The 12,720-nt window shown below is 35.9% G+C and overlaps 1 protein-coding gene across 1 annotated transcript; it reads left to right on the top strand.

Moving 5' to 3' along the window:
• Positions 1-4,093: 4,093 nt before the first annotated feature.
• LOC121862229 lies at positions 4,094-10,779 on the top strand. Its single transcript, XM_042360317.1, has 4 exons — positions 4,094-4,146; positions 8,188-8,396; positions 9,601-9,732; positions 10,255-10,779. Exons 2-4 carry the CDS (start codon positions 8,329-8,331, stop codon positions 10,406-10,408), a joined length of 354 nt encoding a protein of 117 aa, XP_042216251.1. The 5' UTR covers positions 4,094-4,146; positions 8,188-8,328; the 3' UTR covers positions 10,409-10,779.
• Positions 10,780-12,720: the final 1,941 nt, after the last annotated feature.

Here is a 12,720-nt window from a genome sequence, read left to right on the forward strand (position 1 = left end):
TGATAGCTTCTTCCAGAGGGTGGAGGAGGGGTCCGATCTCAGGGATGGTGCGCATCAGGTAGTTCCAGCGATGCTTGACTCCATGGGTGAATGCTGCAAAGGCCGCATGTGGCTCTGTGTTAGCAATCTCAGACAGAGCTTGGATTTCAATAACCCACTCATTCACCTTTCCCGCTACGTACTCGGTCCTGAAGTCCGTAGTGCCAATTACTGCTCCTAGATGTCTTTGGCCGTCCTTAGTTATTTTGACCTCACTTCCGCCAAAAACCTCCAATGCCTGTTCATAATGTTCTGGCTTCACGATGAGGAAGGACTTGCTGGCGTTTGGGTGGTACCCTATTTGTGGACCTCGCGATGTTACCAAGTCCCACCACTTTTTGATGCACTCCACTTTTCCTGGTCCTGTAAGGTCACTACTACTATCATTATCATTATTATTATTATTAGTATTATTACTACTACTTCCATCATTATTATTATTATTATCATTATTACTACTACTACTACTACCATCATTATCATTATTATTATCATTATCACTACTACTACTACTACTATCATTATTATTATTATTATTATCATTATTAATACTACTACTACTACCATCATTATCATTATTATTATCATTATGATAATAATAATGATAATGATGGTAGTACTACTACTACTACTACTACTATCATTATCATTATTATTATCATTATTACTACTACTACTACTACTATCATTATCACTACTACTACTACTAATATCATTATCATTATTATTATTATTATCATTTTTACTGCTACTATCATCATTATCATTTTTATTATTATCATTATTACTACTACTACTATCATTATCATTATTATTATCATTATCACTACTACTACTACTACTATCATTATCATTATTATTATCATTATCACTACTACTACTACTACTATCATTATCATTATTATTATTATTATCATTATTACTACTACTACTATCATTATCATTATTATTATTATTACTACTACTACTACCATCATTAACATTATAATTATCATTATTACTACTACTACTACTACTACTATCATTATCATTATCATTATCACTACTACTACTATTACTATCATTATCATTATTATTATCATTATTACTACTACTACTACTACTACTATCATTATCATTATCATTATCACTACTACTACTACTACCATCAATATCATTATTATTATCAATATTACTACTACTACTACTACTACTACTATCATTATCATTATTATTAGTATTATTATTATTATTACTACTACTACTAATACTATCATTATCATATTATTATCATTATTACTACTACTTCTACTACTACTATCATTATTACTATTATTATCATTATCACTACTACTAACATTATTATTATTATTATTATTATTATTATTATTATTATTATTATTATTATTACTACTACTACTACTATCATTATCATTATTATTATCATTATCACTACTACTACTATCATTATCATTATCATTAATACTACTACTACTACTACTACTATCATTATCATTATTATTATTGCTACTACTACCATCATTATTATTATTATTATTATTATTATTATTACTAATACTACTACTACTATCATTATTATTATCATTATTACTACTACTACTACTATCATTATTATTATTATTATTATTATTATTATTATTACTACTACTACTACTATCATTATCATTATTATTATCATTATCACTACTACTACTACTACTATCATTATTATTATTATTATTATTACTACTACTACTATCATCATTATTATTATTATTATTATTATTATTATTACTACTACTACTACTATCATTATCATTATCATAATTACTACTACTACTACTACTATCATTAACATTATTATGATCATTATTACTACTACTACTACTACTATCATTATTATTATTATTATTATTATTATTATTATTACTACTACTACTACTACTATCATTATCATTATCATTATTACTACTACTACTACTACTACTACTATCATTATCATTATTATTATCATTATTACTACTACTACTATCATTATCATTATTATTATCATTATTACTACTACTACTTCTAACATCATTATCATTATTATTATAATTATCATTATTACTATTACTACTACTACTGTCATTATCATTATTATTATTATTATCATTATCACTACTACTACTACTACTACCATCATTATCATTATTATTATCATTATCACTACTACTACTACTATCATTATCATTATTATTATCATTATTACTACTACTACTATCATTATCATTATTATTATCATTATCCCTACTACTACTACTACTATCATTATCATTATTATTATCATTATCCCTACTACTACTACTACTATCATCATTATTATTATTATTATCCTTATTACTACTACTACCATCATTATCATTATTATTATCATTATTACTACTACTACTATCATTATCATTATAATTATCATTATCACTACTACTACTACTACTATCAGTATCATTATTATTATTATTATCAATATCACTACTACTACTACTACTAACATTATTATTATTATTATTATTATTATCATTATCACTTCTACTACTACTACTGTCATTATCATTATTATTATCATTATTACTTCTACTACTACTACTATCATTATCATTATTACTACTACTACTATCATTATCATTATTATCATTATTATTATTATTATCATTATTAGTCCAGATTCAGTTTTGAAAAATAATGAATATTTTGGGCAAATGGTGATTTTTATTAATATATTTATATTCTCTGCTAATTAATTTCTATTAATTCGTTTATAAAAAAATATTGCCTATTTTCTTTAAGGCGTCGTTTACTATTATAAGATAACTAGATTACTACAGGTACTACTTATCTTAATAGTATTGTACCACCACAATGTCTACAATAATAACAACAACAACTACTATTAACGGCGTCCAACCTCCCCTCTCTACACCTAATCTAACAACAGCAGCTAAGTTAGTTAAGGTGTGAGCGGCCTCATAAACTGACTATATGTGTTGTTGACTTAGCTTCCCAAGACGCTCTTCCTCTGACACACAACACGGCAGCGTCTCTACTCGGTACGTCTCGTTAAATAGGGATAATCAACTACGTCTCGATAAATAGCGATAACCACCTATTTAAATATCTACTATCTCGTTAAATAGGGATAATCACCTATTAAAATATCTTCTGTCTGGTTAAATAGCGATAATCACCTACATCTCGTTAAATAGCGATAATCACCTATTTAAATATCTACTGTCTCGTTAAATAGGGATAATCACCTACGTCTCGTTAAATAGGGATAATCACCTATTAAACTTTGAAAACAAACTGATTTTTTTTTGACAAATATGGATAATTTGTATTTTCATTACTAAACCTTCATGGAAATTACTATGTGGTAAAATGTATTATTCCATTTATAGGTTAGGTTAGGCATGGAATATCTTGTGTATTTTGTGTTAACTTCTAACTGGTCAGAATTGGCAAGTAAACCATACTAACCTAACCTAACCTAACCTACTAACGATATAATCTGGTTATCTTACACTGTAATAGTAAACGACGCATTAAAGAAAATAGGCAATATTTTATTATAGAAATTAATTAGCAGAAAATATAAATAAATTAATAAATATCCCCATTTGCCGAAAATATTCATTATTTTTCAAAACTGAATCTGTAATATGCATACGTACATACATAGATACATACATATATTCATACATACATACATGCATACAGTATTTATAACATGAAGGTCTCGGTAACAGATGCGCCACATTGTAAACCTGTAACAGTATTGGCAGTGACGTCATACTTAAGGGGCACCAAGTCATTAATGTTAACTCATTTGTATAGTGGAGTTAATACAGTGGTTCATCAACAAGGTGTTCAGGTGTACTCAGGTGTAGAGTACCTTCATCAACAGGTAAATCTCTTTACCTGTCATTTATGTATATTGTCACTCTTAAATGTTTCTATAAAATATGGATGAGAAACTCGGCGGTGTAGTGATGCATTGTGGGAGTTGGGGTGAAGGGGGGGGGGAGTGTTTATATTGGCCTGCGAGGAGGAGGAGAAGCACAACACTATTACTAGTACACCTGTACACAGGTGAGTATTGTGTGTCAAGCGAAGTGTATTAGTAAACTTATACCCCGCCATAACCGAGTTGTTAGACCATCAAAACACGTGACCATTATAACTTGTTGTTATCATTAACAAGTTATACCTGGTAGTGGTAGTACTGTAATATAGACCATCACAACACGTGACCAATATAACTTGTTGTTAACATTAACAAGTTATACCTGGTAGTGGTAGTACTGTAATATAGACCATCACAACACATGACCAATATAACTTGTAGTTAACATTAACAAGTTATACCTGGTAGTGGTAGTACTGTAATATAGACCATCACAACACGTGACCAATATAACTTGTAGTTAACATTAACAAGTTATACCTGGTAGTGGTAGTACTGTAATATAGACCATCACAACACGTGACCAATATAACTTGTAGTTAACATTAACAAGTTATACCTGGTAGTGGTAGTACTATAATATAGACCATCACAACACGTGACCAATATAACCTGTAGTTAACATTAACAAGTTATACCTGGTAGTGGTAGTACTATAATATAGACCATCACAACACATGACCAATATAACTTGTTGTTAACATTACCAAGTTATACCTGGTAGTGGTAGTACTGTAATATAGACCATCACAACACATGACCAATATAACTTGTAGTTAACATTAACAAGTTATACCTGGTAGTGGTAGTACTGTAATATAGACCATCACAACACGTGACCAATATAACCTGTAGTTAACATTAACAAGTTATACCTGGTAGTGGTAGTACTATAATATAGACCATCACAACACGTGACCAATATAACTTGTAGTTAACATTAACAAGTTATACCTGGTAGTGGTAGTACTGTAATATAGACCATCACAACACGTGACCAATATAACTTGTTGTTAACATTAACAAGTTATACCTGGTAGTGGTAGTACTGTAATATAGACCATCACAACACGTGACCAATATAACTTGTTGTTAACATTAACAAGTTATACCTGGTAGTGGTAGTACTGTAATATAGACCATCACAACACGTGACCAATATAACTTGTTGTTAACATTAACAAGTTATACCTGGTAGTGGTAGTACTGTAATATAGACCATCACAACACATGACCAATATAACTTGTAGTTAACATTAACAAGTTATACCTGGTAGTGGTAGTACTATAATATAGACCATCACAACACGTGACCAATATAACTTGTTGTTAACATTAACAAGTTATACCTGGTAGTGGTAGTACTGTAATATAGACCATCACAACACATGACCAATATAACTTGTAGTTAACATTAACAAGTTATACCTGGTAGTGGTAGTACTGTAATATAGACCATCACAACACGTGACCAATATAACTTGTTGTTATCATTAACAAGTTATACCTGGTAGTGGTAGTACTGTAATATAGACCATCACAACACGTGACCAATATAACTTGTAGTTAACATTAACAAGTTATACCTGGTAGTGGTAGTACTGTAATATAGACCATCACAACACGTGACCAATATAACTTGTAGTTAACATTAACAAGTTATACCTGGTAGTGGTAGTACTGTAATATAGACCATCACAACACGTGACCAATATAACTTGTAGTTAACAGTAACAAGTTATACCTGGTAGTGGTAGTACTGTAATATAGACCATCACAACACGTGAACAATATAACTTGTAGTTAACATTAACAAGTTATACCTGGTAGTGGTAGTACTGTAATATAGACCATCACAACACGTGACCAATATAACTTGTTGTTAACATTAACAAGTTATACCTGGTAGTGGTAGTACTGTAATATAGACCATCACAACACGTGACCAATATAACCTGTAGTTAACATTAACAAGTTATACCTGGTAGTGGTAGTACTGTAATATAGACCATCACAACACGTGACCAATATAACTTGTAGTTATCATTAACAAGTTATACCTGGTAGTGGTAGTCTCTCACTTTCTAACGTTTGACAATAATGTTAAAAATACTTGTATGGGCTGTAGTCGGTAATTAACATACAGAGCGTGATACACGCCGCCAGTTACATGTATAAACATACACACAATATACCAACAACCTTCCCTCAAGTTAAGTTATACTGTTTATTGTACAGCACAGTACTGTATAGTACAGCACAGTGCAGGACAGTACTGAAAGGTACAGTACAGCACAGTGCAGTACAATACTAAAAGGTACAGTACAGCACAGTGCAGGACAGTACTGAAAGGTACAGTACAGCACAGCGCGGTACAGTTCTAAAAGGTACAGTACAGCACAGTGCAGGACAGTACTGAAAGGTACAGTACAGCACAGCGCGGTACAGTACTAAAAGGTACAGTACAGCACAGTGCAGGACAGTACTGAAAGGTACAGTACAGCACAGTGCGGTACAGTACTAAAAGGTACAGTACGGCACAGTGCAGGACAGTACTGAAAGGTACAGTACAGCACAGCGCGGTACAGTACTAAAAGGTACAGTACAGCACAGTGCAGGACAGTACTGAAAGGTGCAGTACAGCACAGCGCGGTACAGTACAAAAAGGTACAGTACAGCACAGGGCAGTACTGAAAGGTACAGGCGCGGTACAGTACTAAAGGTATAGTACAGCACAGTACAGTACAGTGAAAGTACAGTACAGCACAGTGCGGTACAGTACTAAAAGGTACAGTACAGCACAGTGCAGGACAGTACTGAAAGGTACAGTACAGCACAGCGCGGTACAGTACTAAAAGGTACAGTACAGCACAGTGCAGGACAGCACTGAAAGGTACAGTACAGCACAGCGCGGTACAGTACTAAAAGGTACAGTACAGCACAGTGCAGGGCAGTACTGAAAGGTACAGTACAGCACAGCGCGGTACAGTACTAAAAGGTACAGTACAGCACAGTGCAGGACAGTACTGAAAGGTACAGTACAGCACAGCGCGGTACAGTACTAAAAGGTACAGTACAGCACAGTGCAGGTCAGTACTGAAAGGTACAGTACAGCACAGTGCAGTACAGTACTAAGAGGTATAGTACAGCACAGTACTGTATAGTACAGCACAGCGCAGTACAGTACTAAAAGGTACAGTATTGCATAGTACAGCATAGTGCAGTGCAGTGCAGTACTGTTTAGTACAGCACAGCGCAATACAGTACTAAAAGGTACAGTATTGCATAGTACAGCATAGTGTAGTGCAGTGCAGTACTGTTTAGTACAGCACAGTGCAGTGCAGTGCAGTACTGTTTAGTACAGCACAGCGCAATACAGTACTAAAAGGTACAGTATTGCATAGTACAGCATAGTGTAGTGCAGTGCAGTACTGTTTAGTACAGCATAGTGCAGTGCAGTGCAGTACTGTTTAGTACAGCACAGCGCAATACAGTACTAAAAGGTACAGTATTGCATAGTACAGCATAGTGTAGTGCAGTGCAGTACTGTTTAGTACAGCATAGTGCAGTGCAGTGCAGTACTGTTTAGTACAGCACAGCGCAATACAGTACTAAAAGGTACAGTATTGCATAGTACAGCATAGTGTAGTGCAGTGCAGTACTGTTTAGTACAGCACAGTGTAGTGCAGTGCAGTACTGTTTAGTACAGCACAGTGCAGTACAGTACTATATATTACAGTACAGTACAGTATCCGCTATTACTTTTTAACTTGTTCTCAAAAGCTGAAGATAATGAGGCAAATTAAACAGTGTAACATAATTATTACTATTATTATTATTATTATTATTATTTATGATGGTCATTTATCATCCACGAAATTGTTTGAAATGTTTACCTTTTGTTAAGTTTTCTTATTATGAGTGTTGTTGTTAACATGTTTACACTTATCAGGTGTTACGCCTGATCCTTCGAGATCGGCTAAAACAGAATTAATGATGTATGTTACTTTTACTAATTCAGATCAAGGTGTAACTAAGGTGAAAACATAAACAATTATTATTACTGCTAACATGAACATTAAACATTTCATATTATATTCTAAGTCGAAGGAGATAACTATAATATGTGATAATAAACACTATATTAACCCACAAAACTTGTTTAGTTGTTACAGAAAAGTGAACAAGTTGTTTGAGGATGAAGTACATGTTGACGCTACTGGTGGTGACCGTCACGGTTATGGGAGCAATAGACAACAAAACTGCTCCGGTCGATCCAGTGATCCTTCCGTGTGGCCTCCCACACCATGAATCTCGGCGATGTGGTCTTGGTGCAGTCACCAGGTTACCCCGCCCGCCTGACCAACAAGAGCAGGTAAGATCATCCCCAGTTCACCTTCACAGGTACACCATAACACTACAGGTACACCATAACAATACAGGTAGTCTCAGGTCAATATGTTTGTGCTGTTGCTTCAGTTAAATACATGTTCACGTCTGCAGTCATATTAACGTAAGTTACTGTAACTTTTAAACGAGGATCCTCAAGGTGTTTAATGTTTCTCTTAAATTAAAGGTGTTCCAATATGTCTAAGACCAGGGTTGCCATACGTCCGTATTTTCCCGGACATGTCCTCCATTTAGGTCTCGAAATCTTCATCCGGAAGGAATTTTTAAAATTCTTCAAAAGTCCGGAATTTCAGCTCCCATCATTTTCTCCACGGAAAGAAACATGAAACTGTAATGACGAGAGAGAGAGAGAGAGAGACTGTGAGAGATGGGAGGTGGAAACAGTAGAGATCTTGTTCAGTTCTCGTCAGCTGATAAGTCACGTGTACGCCTGTACGGTGGTGTCAACTTAGCTGCTAGCAGTTTTTGGGGTAAACTGTAGTGCCATGTACTGCTTTTCCTTGTTCTTCAGCCACGCGCATTATTATAATTTTTTTTTATTTAGTTGCTATTACAGCCATAAATGAAATGTTGAAAGTATACCATTTTTTTCTTATGGCTTTTTTTACACTGTAGCATTTGTTTTTCTTGTCCTGCTTTTAAGGCATTTTAGCAATTTCCAACCACAATCTAGCCACTTTCGTTATATTATTTACGTGTGTCGACAACTATGACGGTGACCGGTGGTTGGCCAGTCTTTAACCTGTAGTGACAGTGTTTGATCTTAGTCTTTGTTGTGGGTTTGTCGCTTGGTGCCACAGCTAGTGCTTACGATTTGTTGTACTTTTCCAGAGCATAAAAGGGTCACGGCTGCATAAAAGTTACATAGCGCCAAAGTGTGTGCCAGGCAAGGGGGGGGCTGGGGGGGCCATGATGTCTTCGGGAACGTCCTCTTTTTTTAATGTTCAGATATGGCAACCCTATCTAAGACACAATACCAAGATGACAAACTAAATGGCGTCCAAACTGTAACCTTCCCGAGGATACAAAGACGATTACAGGTGTTAGTTCTACCTGTGTTCCTCTAACATTATCACCACCACAGGTGTTACTTCCACCAACACCTGTATTCCTCTAAGATTATTCCGTCTTCCACAATAACGTCTACAGGTGTTCACTCCTTCCCACAGTTGTCAACAGAATATCGTCTGCCAGTCACCGCGTGCCATGTTTGAAGTCAACTGCGAAGTATTTAACCTGGAAGACCTCTCCACCTGTGCCAATGAACGACTCATCATATCCTACAACACCACTTCCTCCACGTATGTGTTACACGGTACAACACCACCACCACCACCACCACCACCTCTACTACTGTTACTCTTACTACCTTTACTACAAACTAAAAAAAACTTTTACTGCTATTGTTATTATACAATGCAAATAGTATTACAATACTGGTTCTCCTTAAAATTACACTACTACTACTACTACTACAACAACTACAACTTCTGTGTGTGATGTTGATAGTAACATTAGAAGTTACTGGACATAAAGACAATATGTGATCCAGTCATAACAATACTTGGATTATTTTTATCTATCATTAAACCTTTACTTTTGATGTTGGTAATATTATCAAGTAATAACACTCTTACTAACTTGTGATGCTTCAATAACTATTACTTTAATTACACCCACTAACACATTATTACTCCTGTTACCTCGAATACTTTGTCTCCTCAGTCTGAGCATAAACTGATAATAATACCTCACTATAACCTCCTGCCGGTCACTATAACCAGCCAATGTTAATTACTATATGATGGCGTTATCCTCAACAGATTCTGCGGGAATATTACATCTACCTGGGTCTTCCCCACCAACGAGATGAACCTCGAATTCATAACCAATGGCCAGCATAACTCCCCTGGGTACAAATGTTCCATCACGTGCCTAAGAGAACAAACCAATGACCAACCACAACAAGTAATGTGAGAAGCAGCTGCCTCTCTCTTACCTGCACCACGACTACCAGGACCACTATGAGGAATTCCTTGGGATTTGTTCATCTGAAGGAGTGACATGCTAGTGTTCCAGGCTTCACTAACCCCTGGACCCGGAAACCTGACCAAACCTTCCTATGTCAGCCTGGCCTAATGTAACCTGTCCCTTAATGACCTAACCCACCTATCCCCAGCAAACCCTAAATTTATCACCTCTAACATGACCCAATGTAACCTAACCAATACAGCACTTTATAGAGACATGTCATCACTACTTGTGTAGGACTTTATCAAGACATTATATATTATCTATTAATCATTTAGAGAATCTTGGCAGAATATAATAAAATATTGCACCTCAAACACTGTTTATGTATATAACCTAAACCACTGAAGAAAGCCAACCAATAATGAATACAGTACAATCCATTCCAGTCCAGTCCATTCCAGTCAGGTCCAGTACAGTACAGTACAGTACAGTACAGTACAGTACAGTACAATACAGTGCAGCGCAGTACAGTACGTCCCCAACTGTGCTGTACAAAATATGGTCACTAGAGGTACAACACCCTAAAGACAGAAATAAACACTTACATCAGTTAAGTAAGTACTGTACTGTACTGTACTGTACTGTACTGTACCATACTGTACTGGACTGTACTGTACTGTACTGTACTGTACTGTACTGTACTGTACTGTACTGTACTGTACTGTACTGTACTGTACTGTACTGTACTGGACTGTACTGTACTGTACTGGACTGTACTGTACTGTACTGTACTGGACTGTACTGTACTGACTGTACTGTACTGTACTACTGTACTGGACTGTACTGTACTGTACTGTACTGTACTGACTGTACTGTACTGGACTGTACTGTACTGTACTGTACTGTATGACTGTACTGTGCTATACTGTACTGTACTGTACTGTACTACTGTACTGTACTGGACTGTACTGTACTGTACTGTACTAATACTGTACTGCTGTACTGTACTGTACCGTACTGTACTGGACTGTACCGTACTGTACTGGACTGTATGTGCTGTGCTGTGCTGTACTGTACTATACTGTGCTGAAATACTATAATACTGGACCTGTCTGTACTGTACTGTACTGTACTGTACTGTACTGGACTTCCAATACCATACTATGCTATGCTGTACTGTACTGGACTGTACTGTACTGTACTGTACTGGACTGTACTGTACTGTACTGTACTGTACTGTACTGTACTGTACTGTACTGGACTGTACTGTACTGTACTGTACTGTACTGTACTGTACTGTACCGTACTGTACTGGACTGTACTGTACTGTACTGTACTGGACTGTACTGTACTGTACTGTACTGTACTGTACTGGACTGTACCATACTGTACTGGACTGTACCGTACTGTACTGTACTGTACTGTACTGGACTGGACTGGACTGTACTGTACTGTACTGTACTGTACTGTACTGTACCATACTGTACTGGACTGGACTGGACTGTACTGTACTGGACTGTACTGTACTGTACTGTACTGTACCATACTGTACTGGACTGGACTGGACTGTACTGTACTGTACTGTACTGTACTGTACTGTACCATACTGTACTGGACTGGACTGGACTGTACTGTACTGGACTGTACTGTACTGTACTGTACTGTACTGTACTGTACTGTACTGGACTGTACCGTACTGTACTGGACTGTACTGTACTGTACTGTACTGTACTGTACTGTACTGTACTGTACTGTACTGTACTGTACTGGACTGTACCGTACTGTACTGGACTGGACTGGACTGTACTGTACTGTACTGTACTGTACTGTACTGGACTGTAATGGACTGGACTGTACTGTACAGTACTGTACTGTACCGCACAATAATGTACTGTACTGTACAGTACTGAACTATACTGTACTGTACAGTACTGTACTGTGCTGTACTGTACTGTACTGTACCGTACTGTACTGTACAAGACTGTACTGTACTGTAAAATACTGTACTGTACTGTACTGTACTGTACCGGACTGTACTGTACTGTAAAGTACTGTACTGTACTGTACAGTACTGTACTGTACAGTACAGTACTGTACCGTACAGTACTGTACTGTACCGTACAGTACTGTACTGTACTGTACATCGTACTGTGCTGTACTGTACCGTAGTGTACTGTACAGGACTGTACTGTACTGTAAAGTACTGTACTGTACTGTACTGTACTCTACTGCACAGGACTTTACTGTACTGTAAAGTACTGTACTGTACTGTACTGTACTGTACAGTACTGTACTGTAAAGTACTGTACTGTACT

This window comes from Homarus americanus, unplaced genomic scaffold (assembly GCF_018991925.1).
Source record: "Homarus americanus isolate GMGI-L3 unplaced genomic scaffold, GMGI_Hamer_2.0 scaffold22693, whole genome shotgun sequence".
NCBI lineage: Eukaryota > Metazoa > Arthropoda > Malacostraca > Decapoda > Nephropidae > Homarus > Homarus americanus.

Coding starts and splice junctions, on each gene's coding strand:
- LOC121862229 (XM_042360317.1), top strand. CDS start 8,329: ATGAATCTCGGCGATGTGGTCTTGGTGCAGTCACCAGGTTACCCCGCC. Junction 8,397..9,600: donor CGCCTGACCAACAAGAGCAG/GTAAGATCATCC, acceptor TCCTTCCCACAG/TTGTCAACAGAATATCGTCT. Junction 9,733..10,254: donor TACAACACCACTTCCTCCAC/GTATGTGTTACA, acceptor TATCCTCAACAG/ATTCTGCGGGAATATTACAT.